The sequence below is a fragment of the Misgurnus anguillicaudatus genome, chromosome 12, assembly GCF_027580225.2.
Source record: "Misgurnus anguillicaudatus chromosome 12, ASM2758022v2, whole genome shotgun sequence".
NCBI classification, from domain to species: domain Eukaryota; kingdom Metazoa; phylum Chordata; class Actinopteri; order Cypriniformes; family Cobitidae; genus Misgurnus; species Misgurnus anguillicaudatus.
In genome coordinates this window covers 31,671,284-31,690,026 of record NC_073348.2, presented here as the reverse complement: position 1 = coordinate 31,690,026, position 18,743 = coordinate 31,671,284, and the positions used below count along the sequence as shown (strand labels likewise).

General features: G+C 36.8%; 2 protein-coding genes across 9 annotated transcripts in view; one reads left to right on the top strand and one right to left on the bottom strand.

The window, feature by feature from the left end:
- Positions 1–18: 18 nt before the first annotated feature.
- myl10 (myosin, light chain 10, regulatory) lies at positions 19–3,766 on the bottom strand. Its single transcript, XM_055208187.2, has 7 exons — positions 3,684–3,766; positions 3,280–3,366; positions 3,092–3,167; positions 828–932; positions 554–632; positions 430–478; positions 19–228 (listed from the first exon to the last, which is right to left on the bottom strand). Exons 1-7 carry the CDS (start codon positions 3,684–3,686, stop codon positions 124–126), a joined length of 504 nt encoding a protein of 167 aa, XP_055064162.1. The 5' UTR covers positions 3,687–3,766; the 3' UTR covers positions 19–123.
- A 3,953-nt stretch (positions 3,767–7,719) lies between these two features.
- The window catches only part of cux1a (cut-like homeobox 1a), a 130,600-nt gene continuing 119,576 nt past the window's right edge, over positions 7,720–18,743 (top strand). For 3 of the 8 annotated variants that reach the window (XM_073874379.1, XM_073874376.1, XM_073874377.1), the window contains exons 1-3: positions 7,722–7,863; positions 8,738–8,804; positions 8,928–8,989. In XM_073874379.1, the coding sequence (XP_073730480.1) occupies positions 7,810–7,863; positions 8,738–8,804; positions 8,928–8,989 (183 nt within the window). In that variant the 5' untranslated portion in view covers positions 7,722–7,809. Of the gene's footprint in view, positions 7,864–8,737; positions 8,805–8,927; positions 8,990–10,949; positions 11,133–18,743 lie in introns of those variants that run through there. The other 5 variants (XM_073874381.1, XM_055208185.2, XM_073874380.1 and 2 more) reach the window with 4 other exon arrangements.

The following is an 18,743-nucleotide window of genomic DNA, read 5'->3' as shown; positions in this document are numbered from 1 at the left end:
GTAAACAGTGACTAGACATTGTTTTGTATCTCTTTATTGACAAAAGGCAGGTACGGAGCTCAGGGATAGACACCACACAAACAGACTTTGAACAAATATGGACAAACATGGGAAATGTAGTCTTTACTCCTGTTCTTTGTCCTCTCCGTGGGTGATGACGTAGCACAGGTTTTTGTAGTCCAGGTTGCCAGCCACATCCAAGGGGAAGTTTGTGAACATCTGGTTTACCTGCATTATAAATTAATTTAATGAATCGATTAAATGAAACCAGCACCAATAGACGTGACCCTTTAAGTTAAAAAGTAAGTTACTTGGTTGCCTGGTTAATTCAATTCAAAAATATTAGTTGACACAACTTTTTATTGAGTCAACTAATATTTTTAAGTCAAACCAACTCAAAATTGAAGATTAAAATGAAAAGCGCGTTACCTCGGCCTCAGAAAATTTGTCTGCCTGGGACATAAGGTGATATTTTATCCTTTGAGAAGATAAGAAAAGAGAGTTCAAAACAAAGTTCATGTCAAACTTTCATGTCTCATAATAATCTACTTACTCTTCTCCTTTAAGAATGCCCGTGCCCTCTGGATCAAAGATTTTAAAGGCATTGAGAATCGTCTCTTCGGGATCTGTGCCTGTTAGTGACACCAACATTTGTCATTTCACAGCTTCACAAACAATGTTACAATGACATGCACATATAGGCTAAACCGTACAGTAATCCATAGGATATATCATTATTCCGTTTGACTCTTCCCTGCTAGGCATCAGTGCTATTTGCACCTCATTATCATGATTAGAATTTCAATGCTGATGAATCTTATTCTTGCCTTTGAGCTTCTCGCCGAACATGGTGAGGAAGACGGTGAAGTTAATGGGGCCGGAGGCTTCCTTCAGCATCTCATCAAGCTCATCGTTGCCCACGTTGAGACGTCCTGCCAAACGCACGCATGCAGAGATATACATTAATACTGTCTGTGATCATTTAATGGACTGAGAGGCTGTCATGTTTGTATCTTGAATGAAATAAAATGCTTGTAATGTGAGATTACAGGGGTAGGAATATGTTCTGTATAATATATTCTGTCTAGTATGTTTGCCCATACACTCTAAAAAAAAAATGCTCGGTTGTTTTCAAGCAACAGGAAGAACCTTTACCCAACCCATTGTGTTGTAATTTAATCTTTGATGTTTTTTTAACCCATTGTTGGGTCAAATATAAATATTTTCTGGGTTAATTTAATCCAAAGGCTAAGTTTGTCCCTTTTTAATCAACACTGGGCTAAAAATAACCCAGCATTGTAAGTGTGCACTGTAAAGAAAGTTGGTTCAACTTAAAGTAAGTTAAGTAAGTAAGTTACCAGGTTGCCTTAAAATTTTGAGTAGTAATTTTGAATTGCTTAAAAAGTTGACTCAACAATTTTTAAGTTAAGGTAACTAACTTTTTTAAGTTAAACCGACAAATTATTTTACAGTGAAGACACACACACATGTAAAAAGTACACCCTAAATAATGCTGGGTTATTTTTAACCCAACGTTGGCTTAAAAAGGGACGTTGGGTTGGCTCAACATAAATGAAATCCAAAATTATGTTGGGTTGTTTTAACCCATTGTTGGGTCAAATATAAATATTTTCTGGGTTAATTTAACCCAATGGCTGAGTTTGTCCCTTTTTGACCCAACACTGGGCTAAAAATAACCCAGCATTGTTAGTGTACACTGTAAAGAAAGTTGGTTCAACTTAAAAAAGTAAGTTACCAGGTTGTCTTAAAATTTTGAGTAGTGATTTTGAATTGCTTAAAAAGTTGACACAACAATTTTTAAGTTAAAGTAACTTTTTTAAGTTAAACCAACAAATTATTTTACAGTGAAGACACACATATATGGAAAAAGTACACTCTAAAAATGCTGGGTTATTTTTAACCCAACGTTGGCTTAAAAAGGGACGAACTGAGCCAACGTTGGGTTGGCTTAACTTAAATGAAATCCAAAATTATGTTGGGTTGTTTTAACCCATTGTTGGGTAAAATATAAACATCTTCTGCACTGTAAAATTTTTTTGCTGCCTTAAAATTTTATATTCACTTACTGTTATTTATCTTGACAAGAGATGAGTTGTTACAACTTATAAAATGAAGTTGACTTCTACACTGTAAAAAATACTTTGCTGTCTTAAATTTTTTTGTTAAATCAACTCAGATTTACAAGTCATAACAACAGAGATGAGTTGTCACAACTTATAAAATATAGTTTAGAAAAGTCAACTTAATTTTATAAATTATAACAACTCACCTGTAGTTATAACAACTGATCTCTAGTCAAGATAAATAATAGTAAGTTGAAATGACTTGTAAAACCGAGTTGATTCAACAAAAAAATTTAAGGCAGCAAAGTATTTTTTACAGTGTATATTATTAACTATATATTTTATAGAGGCCCTTTGTTCCACAGGAAATCCAAGGAGAAAAGCAAGTAAGCAATATATTTTATAAGTTATAATAACTCGTCTCTAGTCAAGATAAATAATAGTAAATTAAAATGACTTGTAAATTTGAGTTTATTGAACAAAATAATTTATGGCAGCAAATAATTTTTTACAGTATGGATTAATATAACCCAACGGCCGGGTTTGTCCCTTTTACACCCAACACTGGGTTGTAAATAACCCAGAATTTTTCAGTCATCAAATAAGCAAATGTTTTTACGACATTAACAGTGTACAAAATGTCAGATTTAATTGCTTCCATTGAAGCACACAATGCTCTTAAAAAGCTTTTCAAACTATATATAGAAAAACAGAATATCCAGTTTTGTACTTGTTGAGTCCTTGCCAACTCAAGCACATGCTTGCAGTAAAGAAAGAAGGGGGTAAAGCAAATACTATGAAATTTAGTGTATATACATTGATAACTTTTTAACCGTTGACAAACACTACTACTATAATTACTTTTAGGCTTCACAACATAGCACACTTCTAAAGAAACATCACACAAATCTTTTAAAAACACTATTCCGGTTAGTTCAACAGAACAAACACCCTGTTTCTCTCCTTCATTTATACTCTACACATCCATTCAGTGTGCCTTTACTCACCCAAAGCAGCGAACGTATCCCTCAGATCATTTTTGTCAATAAAGCCGTCCCTGTTCTGGTCCATGATGGTGAAAGCCTGGAGAAGCGTTCGGATTTGCCAAGTTATCGTTACAGACACAAAGAGCAAAGCACCAAAGGTTTGCTATAATTACAGTTTATAAAATGTTTTATTAAGGTAATCCTTTTACCTCTTTAAACTCTTGGATCTGTGACTGCTCAAACATGCTGAACACGTTGGAGCTGGCTGCTTCCTTCTTCTTGGCTTTCTTTGGTGCCTGGGAATCAGAGCGAAAAGATTTTGTTTTTTTTCCTTTCTTTTACATCTCAATTCATTGCAAAGCACACACTTAGCATTGAACAACATTATATGACTCTCAAAGAGATCACAGAGATGGAACTGAGCTTGGATCATCCAACTTAAAATGCATATTATTAGATAGATAGATAGATAGATAGATAGATAGATAGATAGATAGATAGATAGATAGATAGATAGATAGATAGATAGATAGATAGATAGATAGATAGATAGGTAGATAGATAGATAGATAGATAGATAGATAGATAGATAGATAGATAGTCACAGGCCTACCATTGTGAAGTGCTTGTCTTTGTTCTTGGTCTCAAAAGCCTGAGGGACACTCAGAAATCATCTCTTTTCGGCTATATATTGGCACAATTGACTTGACGGCCCACCTGTTCTAGGTTTAGACAAAGGAGGAGGCACAACACAAGAATAGTTACCATATAGAGAATAATACCCCGACCCAGACACCCCCCTTCATTGTTACGGACAGATGCTAGGTGATGGGATGAGAGTGTGGTCTTGCTATCTTAGGATCATTCGAATTCCCTTTCCCCCTTAGACTTTTCCAAATAGATAATGTGTTTTTAAAGAACAGTGTGAAGCTGACTAGCTTCTCACATCAATGCATTGGGGTCAGATGTTGACCTTATGTCTCGGCTACGGGGATTACTTTTGTAATAGTTGCATGCTGTTGTTGCATTGGTGATCAGATACTTTTGACCAGCTAACAAGACATGCCAAGGTGATTATAGCACAAACAAGGTTGGGTACTACAAAGGTTTTGTCCAGTGAGGGCGATCGATGGATGTTAAAATGAATTATATTCACATTACAATATGTAAGATATGAGATAAAGACAAATATGGACTTCATCCATTTCAATCCATCCACGCGCAGTCAAGCTCTTGGCTTGCATCTCTTACATACAAATTGTTTCTACTTTGTCTCCCATTATCTATTGTCGCACCGACCCGAACAAAAGCCTGTCGCTACATATATAGCAAGATATTCAAGGCTTGCCAGATTTAAATGTGCTCTTCTGAACAGCCAAGTAATGTGCCACAAGGCTGCTGTAAATAATCTGTCCAGCTACCGGCATGACAGCAGTCTGCATGTATCTAGTTTTAGCGATGTCCTCACAATACAAGCCAAGAGAAGAATCGCACAATGGGATGTGAGGAATGTGACTGTAGTCTATTGGCATTGTGTGTGTGTGTTTTCACTACAGTGAGTGTGTCCATGTTGGGTGTGTGAGCGGCAGGTGGGGGGTGTGAGGGAGTCAAGGTCTGCTTACATGTTTTTGCAATAACACAACTGATGGGTAGCCTGGCAGGAAAGTGTCAGCTTCCTACAGCTGCCTCTTGCTGTCAATCACTTTAACCATATGGTTGTGTTCCACCTCTGTGGCCTGTAAATATACCTGTTGCTTAATATGGGAGCACAGAGTTGAGTCATTGGCATTGAACTTGATTTCTTTATTTTTAGGCATAGTTAAACTATAGCTTGTTTTCTGTTCCTCTGTTTTTTTTTTAATGGGACAGGTTTTGACCAATTTGAATAGGGACATAAGAATGCATTCACACATAATGTTTGGTTTCCAAAATTATTATTTTGTACCCTAAGATAGGTTTCGTTGTTCAACATTTTTAAGCCATGTGGGATAAATATTGGACATAACCCACCGCTGGGTTAAAATTGACCCAATGCTGGGTTGTTTTAACCCAACTGATAACCCATGGGTGCATAACAACAACCCAACATTGGGTCATTTTTAACACTGCACGTGTTCTGTCCAATATTTACCCCCCTGCTGAAAAAACAATAAAACTATTACAGAAAATTCTAATGGTTTAAAATACCAATAGGAACCATTAGCTTTTACCATTAAAACCACTACACTGTAGTGTGTTTTGGGCCATATTCCATTAGAACCAATACATAGAACCAATAGAGCCAATACATGTACATACCATTAGAGACCAACAAAGACCAATACACCGTAGTGTGTTTTGGGCCATATTCCATTAGAACCAATAAAATTCCCAATAAAACCAATAGATTTTCTGTGATGGTGTCTATTGTCTTATTTTTTGCAGGGCCATTATGGGTTAAAAATAACAAAGCCATTTATAGAATGTATATTTTAATAAATTGTGAAAACCCAGTTAAAGGTGCAGTGTGTAAATTGGAGACAACTTAGAAAAAAATGTCTGTAGAAAAATGGCGGCACAAAATGGCGACTTCCATGTAAGGGGACCCTCTTTGTATGTAGATAAAAAAGTCTCGTTTTAAGGTAATAAACACATAACGGTTCATTATGAAAGGTCTTTATACACCCCTGATAATATAGTTATGTATGTTATTTTGCAATTCTGTCAAGAGATCCTTCTAAAAATTACACACTGCACCTTTAAAGTTTTTTTTGTGATTTACTGTTTTCTACATAAAATCATTTTATATAAAGAGCATTTTTGTGAAACTATAACTTTAAAGCAATATCGAAATTAATGTGAAATCAAAGTTGATGCTCCTTATCTCAGATTTTAGATTCTGACTATGAGGCAAAAATGTAAAAATGTTGGGTTGTTTCAAGCCATGGTTGGGTAAAATACAGACAAACACAATCATTGGATTAAATTAACCTCGAAAATGTCCATATATAATGCAATAATGGGTTGAAATAACCCAGCTTTTATTTCTCAAGTGCACTTCGAGTTATTTATTAAATGTGTTTTATTAAATTTCAAAAGCACAAACTAAACCTCAAGTATTTTTCTGTTTAAATTTAAATTAACCCTTTAACTGCCTGGGTTTCATATCCATAGCTGTGAATGATCAGAAATGTACAGTACTGCGCAAATGTCTTAGACCACCACCATCAGACTTGTTGTTTAAGAAGTTTTAATATCCATCCATATTTATTTTTCAATCTATTTTATTAAGATACAAACAAAAAATACAGGAAATAAATATGTACTAAAAATAAATAAAAAATTAATGACTAAATGTCTTGTGTGACCTCTCTTGGCACTAAACACATCTTGAGCGTTTTTAAGCAGAATGAAGTAAAAAGACAAATTTCTTTAAAATGAGAAATAGGATTTAATTTTATTAAGGTATCCTGCAGTTTCCTGCTATTGCTCAAGCAGAAGCGGAATTTACACTAAAAACTTGAAAAATCAGTTTTTATACAGTTTTTAATACTATATACACATTTCCTGTATTTTCTGGATGTATTCTATTAAAGAGACTGAGAAACAATTATATATGATCACTTTAACATTGCAAAAACAACAAATATAATTCTGGCATGGAGACCTAAGATTTTGCACAGTACAGAAATGGATGATCTGAAAACATTAGCTTAGCTTTTCTACTTTTACCATAAAGTGACAAATCAACCGTTTGGAAGAGCACGTTTTTGAAAAATTATTAAAACATACTAACGTTTTTTCATGGCACCAAGTAACATAATTTTGTAAAAATTGTCGATCTGCAATATATGTAAAAAAAATGCTGTTCTTGGTAAAAAAAATTCACCAAGAACAGTTCACATGGCAGGAGTGATTTTTTTGTCTTTGACATATAAGAAGAAATTTTGTGACTGTGCTGACATGGATTTTTTTCGCATAATATAGTAGAGCAGTGGTGTAGTGGTGCCTGGAGAAGTGGGTATACTCTTAAGTAGAAGTGGGTATACCCCATGCCATCAGATAAACAAGTGGGTATACTCCGTATACCTGCGTATCGTATACCCTGCACTACACCACTGTAGTAGAGATAACTCAATCAGCTCCTCTCAATAAAATATATTGACTAAAAATGTGCTCAACCATTTGGTTGAGAGGTAGTTAAAGGGTTAATGAGCTGTATCTGCCTGCAACAATGACTAGACTAAATGGTCTAGCTAATTGTCCTATAAGTTTGAGCATTTCTCCTATAGAGGTCATCAGATATAGGCTAATTCATGATGTTACCTTATTGAAACTACACAATTAGCCTGCAGGGCTCTAGAATTTTGTTTTCCTCTCCAGCTTTTGTTAAATAAAATTACAACTCAAATACTGACCAATCAAATCATCTACTACAGGTCAAGCACACATGTGTGACAAAGGTTTATAATTATATATGATTGCCTGTTGAATGTTTAAGCACTATAACACTTAAACCTTTCTGTTTGATGGACCAATTATCTGAATTCACTTTGTTTTTTTGTGACCACTGTCACACTGATTTCATCGGACGCACGGGAGTTGTAGCGGTTACGCGCCTAAACGGAATTGAACTTCCGGTCTGTAATCTCTGTATTTATTAATCCGTCTGACTGGCAGTGGCTTAACTGATTTCTGAAACAAATACCGTGTCGAAAATAAATTCTTTGGTTTGCTAAAGACGAGGGGAGACGACGAGCATGGATCACTGCTGTGTGGAGAGGTTTGGCAGCCAGGCAAGAAATCAAGGATCGGTAGCTAACATTGTATACATTCATTTTACACGGTAACATAAGCTCAGTGTTATAGGCCCTGGTTGATACGCATTAGATATGATTTATGAACGAAGTTCATTTATTTACCTTGTTGTCAAAAATGAACTGTTACAGGACTCTATGTGAAGGTCTCCCGAAAGTTTTTTTCTAGTCTACCGAAAGTTGCGTTTATGTTGTCGCTGCTGAAACCGTCTAACGTTATCTATAATAAAATATATAATATATATATAATATATTATTCGGGGATGAGTGAAGATTTGTTTTAAAGTAAAATGTAATGTTTATGATTAATGCATATAGCCTAACAGTTGTGACCCTGCCTGTGAAATTCAGACAAAATCTAATTATGAGGAGCATAAATTGATTTTACATTGATTTCAATTGTTGACATGGTTTTGGGTTATTTTCCACAGAATGTTCTTTACATTATGTAGGATGATTTTATGTAGAAAACAGTACATTACTAAAAATTCACAGACTGGGTCACAATTTATTATGTGATTAATGATGTTAAAAATGAAAGAATTGCAGTACCATTATATGCCATATATTTGGTTATACTAATGTATAGCCTATGTAACAGCGTTAAATGTTCCAGATTACATTTTACTTACTAATACGGTTTCAATTTTTTTCTTTAAAAATATGAAAGATTTATGTAATGGTTTTATTTGTCTTAATTGTAAAAAATTTGCATACGCTTTGATTGGTGATTTCACATTTCTATAAGCAGGCAAAGTAAAAAACATCAATTTTGATGCATACAATTTACATTAAATGAGGCATGTGACAGTGACATCATGATCTGCTATATTTTCAAATGTGTTTTTAATTGTAGTTTGTTTGCCTGCAGATGGTGCAGTTTCCCCAGCGGAGAACCCAACCAGCAGTGATAACTAAACACATGCAGAGATCAACAGGTTCACTCTATTAGTCAAAACACCACATAGACTGACATTGTTTTTCATCCCCACGAATGTCTTGACATTATTACATTTAAAGTTAAGCAGATTTTATGGATTTATGTGCTCTCTTTATTACAGAGGACCACCAACATTTAAAACATCTGGCCTTTTCAAACCTGCATGCATGCACACACGCACAGGTACAGGTCCCCAGAACAATGCCCTCTGCTTGTCTCTTCATTATGTTCATTTGGCGTGTCTTTGCATCTCCATAATTAAAATCTAATCCTGCATGCCGACTTTTTAAACGAGGACTAGCCTCAAGAGGAGGCTTATTTGATTAAAAAAGGGGAAGGGTAGAGGAGGGAGTCCTCCGCAGCTCAGCAGGCAGGAGAGAGAGCTCTTAATTGTGCTCCCATGAGGTGTGCGTACGCCTGGGCAGAAGAGGGGTGGGGGGGTGCTCGCAGACTCTAGTGGGCCTGAAAAACAAACTGCCAATGGGACCGACTCGCCTGGCATCTCAGAGGGGGTAACTGAGGGGAGGAGCACTCGTGTGGAGTCGTGGGACTCCCTGAGCTTGAAATTCTCAGTCTGCCCTGCAGGGGATAAGCTGAAACTTCCCCTGTCTTTAAGTGTCTGCGTGTGGTGAAGATGACAGTTTTGGTCATTCTTTAAACAGATCTGAGAACTCCACAGATAAATATAACTTATGGAACTGGGTAAATGCTTAAACTGAAGGTTAAACTGAAATATTTGTATATTTATCAATATATTGCATATTTATCAAATTTAGGTGTTTGTGTACGTCAGGTGGTTGAGCATTTGCAACGCAAACCTTATGCATTCAATCCAGGGAACACACATAATGATATAATGAACAGCTTCAATGCACTTAAAGTCACTTTGAATTGAAAAATCTGCCAAATGCATACATATAAAATATTTCTATACACAAAAAATGCTAACAAGTCTTAATATCAGTAAGAATCACAAAACACATCTTTGTTAATATAAATGGCAATGCAATTGTATTTTATCGATTTCTTTAATAATGTTATTTGTCATTTTTATTGGCTCTGTGTTTGTCCTCTGCACAATGAAAGTATTTTATAATATAAAAGAAAGATAAAATAGTAAATCCGTACATCTGAACAGGAACATGTTAAATGTTTAGTTTTCCAGTACACAGACTAAATTACATCTATAATAGTTTTTCTTGATTATATTATAAGGGCTTAAATATTTTCTTTAAATAGATTTATATTATACACGTTAACGGCTAAATTGTGATTATCAACACTAATTGTGATAATTAATACAATTACTTTGGATCATTGCATCACTATGAACAATGAGCTATGGCAATACTTTTCATATCCGATAGAGGGCGTTCTTCTCTAAGTTCAAGTTCAATGGCAGCATTTACAAATCATCAGGAATCGACCGGACAATGGTTTATATAATAAGATAAAATCATCAAATGCCACCATCTTAAATACCGTACATAAAATACCCATTACTTAATACAACATTTATATTGTTAAAAGTTCAGTATTCTTTTTATTTAGGGTACAGCTCTCTGTAATCAGAATATTCACGCAGACATTGACCATAAAATCAATACTAAAGATCTATCGACTTTGGGGGTAAAAATAAAGACGAGCTGAACCTATACACAAGCAACGACACGAATCGTTATGAGAAAATACGAAGAAAGATATCGAAACATTTAATATTTTCAAAAGAAATAGAGAGCTGATCAAATAAATCAATATCTCAACAATACGCATATACCAACACGGTGAAAGGTTGATCATCTGACCACGAGTGAAAAGATAGGAAGAACACCGTGTACGCGTTGAATTTGTTTTAATCGCGTCGTCCGATCCGCTCAGCGTCCACGGCTCGCGCAATATCGAAAGTGATGAAAAATCAATAACCGTGTAAACTATTTTCTTTTAACGGATGAAAACGTATCCAAACACATCCCCCTCCCTCCCCGCTCGGCCACAGGGAGCTCGATTGAACGCGGGAAGTCCACCCCGCGTTTTCTGCCTTTTATTTCGGATGCCACCTCGGTCTCAATAATTGTTTTCAGTAGCCCTATTCAATATCACAGGTTGGCGTTGGTTCGATAACTCCATTCCGCGCGCGCCCGCGCCCTTCGATCCGCTCCGCTCCGTGTTTTGCGCGCGCTCCCCCGCCTCTCTCTCGCGCTGAACTCCAGCCCCTCTCGCGCTCTCTCTATCAGCCTTTCATTCCGTCTCAATATGTCTCAAGATGGCGGCCAATGCGGGATCGATGTTTCAATATTGGAAACGCTTTGATTTGCAGCAGCTCCAGGTCAGCTCCCTTTTGCTTTGTACTCACGCGCTGTGCCGGTAAGCCGGTCCCGGGGAGCGTCGCGGAGGGGCTGGAGCGTCTCTCTCGCGACGCCTCTTTCGCCGGGTTTGCGTGGCTTCGGCGCCCATTGATTAAAGCGGCTCGCTCGCGCTGATCGGAAATTGATCCTCTTTGTTCAATTCCCATCGATCAACCATCACGGTCAAGGTGGATGCGGCCAGTTTGGCAACGGGAGCCCGAAGGTTTTCCGGTTCTGTAGATCGGACCTTCTCATCCCGGGCTGTGTTGTGAATAGTTTGTGCTGTAGATTTTGATAGTATGTTTGTTGAAATAATTTTGTGTTTAGGGGAAGAAGTGTGTCGCGCTACACGGGTGGCGCTGTGCTGGACCGAGACGTTATTGCTTAGTAACGAGAGGTGTCGGACTTTTTCCTCTCGTTTTTATATTTCATATTATTCGTTGTTTGTGAAGAGTTTTGTGCTGATTTGTTACTGTGGAAGTTTTTAAAGCGGGTTTTCGTTATCAATCGCAAAGTTTAGCTTTGGTCGTTAAGCTTAAAGTGAAGACGGGTGAAGTTGGTGCGAGACCTGCGCCAGACAGGAACAATTAAATACAAAACAATAAACAAACATGAACAGTTCAGTCATTTTGTTAAGGAAATGTCTCGTTTTACATATGCGCACGGAGCGGTCTCGAGCATGCAATGTTATGTTTACAGTATTCCGTTACAGAGCCCGACTAATGCGACCGAAATAGCTTATCAAAACAAATTAACGCAATTTAATACCATAAGTCAGTTTTGTCACATATAACACGTTTATGTCGTACAGCTGAAAATTTACATCTAAGCTAAAACGGGCGGGTTGTATTGTGAAGATGAGATTTCTGTGCATATTCAATGTTGCCTTTTATTGCATCGATTACTTGTTAAACTATTAACTTACAACTTGCGCTATTTGCATTTGTTTTATTACGGTTGACGCTGAATCGAAATGTGTGTGCGTTAGGTTCACGAAGTGCATTTTTCCCGATTGGTTACACATAAACAATAGACCTCGATTATATCAATTACTGATTAATGGATTTATATATTTATGAACTGAGGTCGCATTCTTGGTTGAATTTTAGCTCGGAAAATAACTGACCTATTTGCGCGTGACGGATCGAACTTTATATTTCCACTAGTAAACTATTTATACATCTCTATAAGCACCACAAGTAATTGAAAAATCGATAGCATAACATTAAAACAAAAAATCGATATCAGTCGATAATATCTGAAAAACGAGCTTACTAAGCGTTAATAGATGAATAAGGATGTATTTATTTGTTTTAGATATTACATGATTACGTCGTATTAAAAATAATACGACGTGCAAATATTTTGTACACACAAAAACAGCTGAACAGATGAGGTGCCCGGATTAAAATAATCTGAAATTCAATTGAACCAGAATGCAGAATTCTTTGTACGTGTTGCAATGTGTTTAGGAAAATATGGGATGGTTTTCGGTGTTTGTGTAACATTAATCTGTAATAGTCAAACATTGCTTAGAGCCTGTATGTCAGATGTCTTGCTCCTCTCCAGGGAGGAGGTGTTTGATTATTGAGTTCTTGGAAAATCATTTATTCAATTATGGTTCAGACATATAGTGAACTGTAGAGCATAAAAGGACCACACACACAGCTGTGCATATTCTGATGTGGTGACTCTTAATTTTCAATGCTCTCTCACCCTCCCTCCCTTACTCTGTCTCTCTCTCTCTCTTTCTCTCTCTCTCTGGCTCTGTCTGTCTCCCAGGCTGATAAGAACTGGCATCAGCGAGTTCAGGCTTTGATGATGTCATGGATGCTATTTATCTTGTTTTCTGCTCACTCTACTTGATATTTTTCAGCATGTTTTACAACAATTTTACGCAGGGTGCATGTGATTCAGCATTGTTTTATACATCTGATTAAGTTTACTGATTTACAAAGTTTACTTGATTTCACAATTTGAATCAGATGTATGACATTACCCAACAAAACCACAAAAGTTGAAGTCGTCTGAATTATATAATTCCCTTAAACGTATAACTTCAGATTATAGGAGGCCTTTTTGACTTTATATATATTTAGTTTTACTTTGAATTGGTTGAGACCACAACAAAAGACAGCTCATCTGTATACACTTGACTAATCCCAACCCTCAACTTTCCACCCTTTAACTTTGTTTAATATTGTTAACAATATGTGACCCTGTCTGTGAAAGTCTTTGACATGATCTTACTCCGTTAATATTAAAGATATCAAGGTTGTATTTCCATTAAATGTTCTTTACATTATGCAACATGATTTTATGTTAAAACAGTAAATAAATAAAAAACGACTTCGGCTGGGTTTTCACAGGCAGGGTAACTTATTATTAATAAAAAGTAGTCCTCCTTGCTTTATCACTATTCTAACTTGTACATGTAACTATATTGTGCTTATTGTTGGACGAAATGCTTAAATTAAATTTTAAACCCTTTGCTAAATGACTTTTATGTCACCTGCCATTTCTGTCACCACGTGGCCTCAGTTAGAACAGGCAGGTGAGGTGTAAGTGTACCTCCGCTTGTGTGTGGTCCCGGGTTTTCGTGCGTCAACGTGGAGAGATTAGCGAGTGACGCAGGCTGTTCTGCCACCATCGAGATGTGAGCTGAATCTCTTGTCTGAACCTGTGCTGGGCCCCTGCGATGACTTTAAAAATGTGTTTGATATCTTTAATGAGGGACACATGTGCCGGCTGTGGTACGCTGTGTACCAAAACAAGCTACGAGAGTAATCTGTTGTGTGTTTTGGGTTCATCTGTGGGCTCAGATGTGGCTATCAGACGACCGGCATTGCTAGATCTTTTAGATGTTTTGCAATATGGGAACGGCTGGATGACAGACGTCATGTCATGATGTATGTGGTGTTATTGCAATAGATAATAATCTATAACTTTGCAAAGACATACAGTAAAGCATTGTGGTGGAAGAACAAAAGAAACCGATTTAAATGTGCACCTGTATTTTCGGTCTAATTCACTAGTAATTACAGTCTGACACCTGACTGGCTTTTGTAGAAAAAGGGAAAGTCCCTAAAATTGGAATATGGCAACGTGAAAATGCGCAGATATACTTTTAGAAATGGCTTAAATGCTGACATGAAAGATGAACAGAACAACAGCGCCTCTGTGGAGCCCACCCCACACATTTAAAACAGACTCGGATTCTGACCACTTCAAAACCCAGCCAAATATACGAGGGCCCCGAAACAACACGCGTATTTGCATGTGGCTTCTCCAAATTTAGCCTCAAAGTGAAGCGCTTCAAGTGACTCTTGTATCGCTGTAATTTTGCAATTTAGCCAGATACAAATAAATTATGCTGAGCCTCTTTGATTTCTTTATTTGATATTCAATTTTAGCAAAGAAAGCGTCGAGTGCTAAATTCGGTGATCTAAATCCGTTTAAAATGGAACTGTACCGAAACTATGATTTAATTGTGAGCATTAATAGCTTTTTATATTCGTAGAGACGTGAAGGATATTACATTTACAGTGCTCTGTCTGTCTGTAATGGTTTTACATTACAATTTCTTCTGCTGTGTGTGTGTTACAGGAGACACAGTCTGTTGCCTCACTTTGGTTATTGAAAACGTAGTGGTGCCTTCAGCTGCTTGGCTTGTAAACTCGACCGTAATTTAAAAGAATAGTTTGGTTTAGTTTAGTGCTAATACTTTCTATGTAGTACCACGTTGTCAAATTACCTAATATTACTTACACAAAAACTGTAAACATACTGTTTTAAGTGTCTAAAGATTTCATTTGCCATCATAGAGCCTGTTTACAACTATTCTTTTGATTATATTATTAATATGCATTTTGGTCGGATAGCAAGTGGACGATGCTAAATACAGGTGTAAACCACAGGTAGTCAAAAAGGCTTTGACTGGATTGCTTTTGTGGTGTAGACGCTCGTGTGGTCGAATGTGTTCAAACAGCCACAAAAGACCGCCTACTTTCCGCATACAAACGTAATGTGTAATGTAAGCACAATGTTTTTACATCGGTCCTGACTTTTTGCGCTAACCCACAGTGTTCGGTATTTAGACTGTCATTGATAAAAGAAAAGTAGGGATGCACCGATAGGATTTCTTTGTGCCGATACCGATTTAAATAGACAACTTCTGGCCGATACCGATGCCAATACCGATATTAAAACACTTGTATATAATACTATACAGTTGGTCTATTAGCTAGTTTATTTCTGCATCAAATTATTTTTACTGAACATGGATTGGATCTAATTAACATTTCAACTGACCAACATAATAAGAGAGACACAAATTAAGCTAAAACAAATATAATAAGACAGCATGACAACCTTCAAATGTGGTTTTTGATATTCAGCATTTATTTTATTAACAACATTAACTAATTTTTACATATAATGGATTTCTTTATGCAGTTAATTAATAAACAATCGGTATCGGCCTTTCTCGTGCTATTGCCAATATGCCGATGGTTTCAAATTCATCAAAAAACGGCCGATAAATATCGGTGGCCGATACATCGGTGCATCACTAAACAAAAGCCTCTTTATTTATTTTTTTTACACTGTGCGAGTCTACGTTTTTTTTATCAATTGCTTTGAAATATCTAAGAAAGGTTTTATATTGTTGTTTTATCCAGACCAGTCCCTTCAGGAAAACTCGACTAAGCGATCGCATGATTTAACGCATAATCAACCAAAGTCTGCATATTTCTGTGCGCAAAATATGATGATTTCATAACCCCCGCATTTTCGTAGCAAAAATCACATTTATCTTGAAAAATTTTGCATTTATTTCACACAAGCGAGCCATGTCCCTTGTTGCCATGGGAACGTTATGTAGTGACGTGAATATGTGACGTGAACTTTCTTGAAAAGCTGCAAAGAGTTTTTGCAAGTTCCTACAATTTCTATGCATAAAATTACATAAATATCCCACATATTCCATTGCATTTTTTAAGAAAACGTGCCGCAAGATCAAGGATTTTTGCCCGCAACAATCACAAAAAAAAGTTTTTCTGGAAGGACTGTTTATAAGACATACGTGTGTCACGTTACGCGTCTAGGTAGAACATAACTTCCGGTCTCTTTAACGATTGTTACTTCTAAAACCATCTATATACATGTACAAAACATTGCACAGCTTGTTTACAAACCACCCAAGCAGCGGTGGTTTGACATAATATTAGTGCGCGTCAACTTATACCCGTTATTTTTCCCTCTCGACCCGTCCACAGACCATCCCCTCGAAGTAATCAGGACTGAAGTGGTTGAAAGTGGACAAAATAGGCGGATTAAAACACCAGGTGTGAATGGGATCGTGTTTCTCTCGTTCTCTTGTGATTTGATTGACCAGAATGCCAAATCTTAATACCAGGCCATAGACTATGTATGGCTCCTTTAAAAGGAACTTGTTTGTATGATACTTGACGGTGATGTATTTTTATTCAGTCTAAAGAGGGAATAAAACAAACTGTTCTTGAGGCAGCACACACGCAGTTATTTCAATATCTGTGCGTAAGAAAAACATTTTCCTATTAAATGTGTGCTCAGACAGATGCTTAATTTAAGCATTTATATGTTATCGAGTACCTAAATAGTTAATGTGCACTTCACTTAAGTTTTAAGTGAATGCTTTTTTTAGTAAAGTTTGTTGTGTGTGTGTTGACCCCTCTTTCCTCTGCTCGGTCTGCACTCAGTCGCTTTAGATAAAGATGGCAGGAAGAGTTCAGTGGCCATGGGAATCATGGGAGGAGGGGGGGCTGAATGTGCCAGCACTCGTTTTCTCTTTCTCTCTCTTAACCTCTCTTTCTCCGTCACCCTCTTTCAGACACTTATACACACGGTCATTACCTCACTAACTGCCCCCTTTCGCTGTGTCTAAGGGCTGGGGTTTCACAGGGGGCCGCTCCCCTCCCACCCAACACAGGGAAGTCAGAACTCTGACGCCAACAGCATAATTAGCCGTCCATTTCATATAGAGTTGAGCTGGAGGAGGGGATGAGCGAGCAGTCGCCCCTCCTACACTTTTTCACTCTCCTCTCTTTCTTTCGTTCATAGTTTATGGCCTGCCCGCGCACTCTGCAGACTCTTCCAGTGTGAAGGAATTTAACGCCTTTGATTTGTTTACGCTTGAGGAATTGAAAAAAGTAACACGGACAACGGAAGAAATTTCTGAAAAGTTTAACGTTGTGATCAAACTTTTCAATTTCATTAAATAAAAATATAATTTTTAAAAATGTTTCCCGGTGGTCTATTAAATAAGTTTAAAAGCCCTGAATAGGGAAAATTGCTATTGTAGTGAAATAGTGTTATAACAATGCGCCAGGTTATTACAGTGATAGACTGTGGAAAAAGGTCAGAACAGCATTTTATTTGCTTCTGTTCAGAAACATCTGGAAAGAGTTTGAGGGAAGTAGTTCTGAATTAAGAGCCATGGGAAAGAGATCGGCTTCGATTGCCCTTTTTCCTGAGTGAAAGAGAGAGAGAGAGATAAAGAAAGAGAGTAAAAGAGCAAGGAAAGTCCAAATGGTTTTTTGTATGTTGTCACTGTGGACAAATTTTATAAAAAAAAAAAAAGTTAAGTTAATTTGTAAGATTTAATTATTACATTTGAGTTCAAATATATAGTGCAAAGTTAAAATAAAATATTTAGTCCTATAATCTATTGCATATTGTAAATTAAGATTCAGTCATAAATATCCATTTAAACTCCGATAACAATTGTTGTCATTGCAAAGCAAGACCTCCACCGCCAAACGTTTTTTTTTACACCGAAATCCGATCTGTTGTTTTCGGATAAGATTCACCAACTCTGTGATGTGAAGAGCATGTTTTTGTTTCCAGTCTTTGCTGCCATTTCGAGGCTGTGCCGCGCCACCCTAATTCGCCGCAGATATGTTTAAAAAATCACGACCGCAGAGATCAAAGACCTTGAAAAAGCCTGTGACTTTACTGCGCATAAAACTAATGAGGTGCATCTTCCTGTGTCTGGATTCTTTTTCATCTTGTCGTTGTCTGCCGAAGCCGCATACGCTGGTCAAATATGCCGCTTACAGCAACTGGACGTCTACTATAATTCATTTTTTTTCGTATCCTTGAAGCCAAAATGCAAGTGACAGTCAGGCCCTGATGAAACGTGCTGGTTTTTGCACTGATTTTTAGAAGCGGTCTGTAGATGAATGGTTAGGTGAAATAGTTTAGCAAGTTTATTTCCACATAAGCAGAGAAATTTTTTGGGTATTGCATCACTTGCATTTTATTTTTGGAGCGTTTTACACATGTGAGTGTTGCATGATTATTTATTTAGTTCCTGTATTGAAAACTTTTACTGTTATCTAATATTACTATACTAGAAGTGAATAACATAGTAAGTCAAAATATTTAACAAACAAACAAGTTTTAAGGAATTTCAGTAAATGCAAATTTACTAAAACTTAGTTTTCATCGACTTGCTTAACTTAAAACTGTAACAGCCGTCGCTAACCATCTTGAACAGCAGGTGGACATCATTCCTCGCTCGATAGTTTACTGGGTGAGATTTTGTTTGAAAA

Coding starts and splice junctions, on each gene's coding strand:
- myl10 (XM_055208187.2), bottom strand. Junction 3,168..3,279: donor AGATCCAAGAGTTTAAAGAG/GTAAAAGGATTA, acceptor ACGCTTCTCCAG/GCTTTCACCATCATGGACCA. Junction 933..3,091: donor GGATACGTTCGCTGCTTTGG/GTGAGTAAAGGC, acceptor TGCGTTTGGCAG/GACGTCTCAACGTGGGCAAC.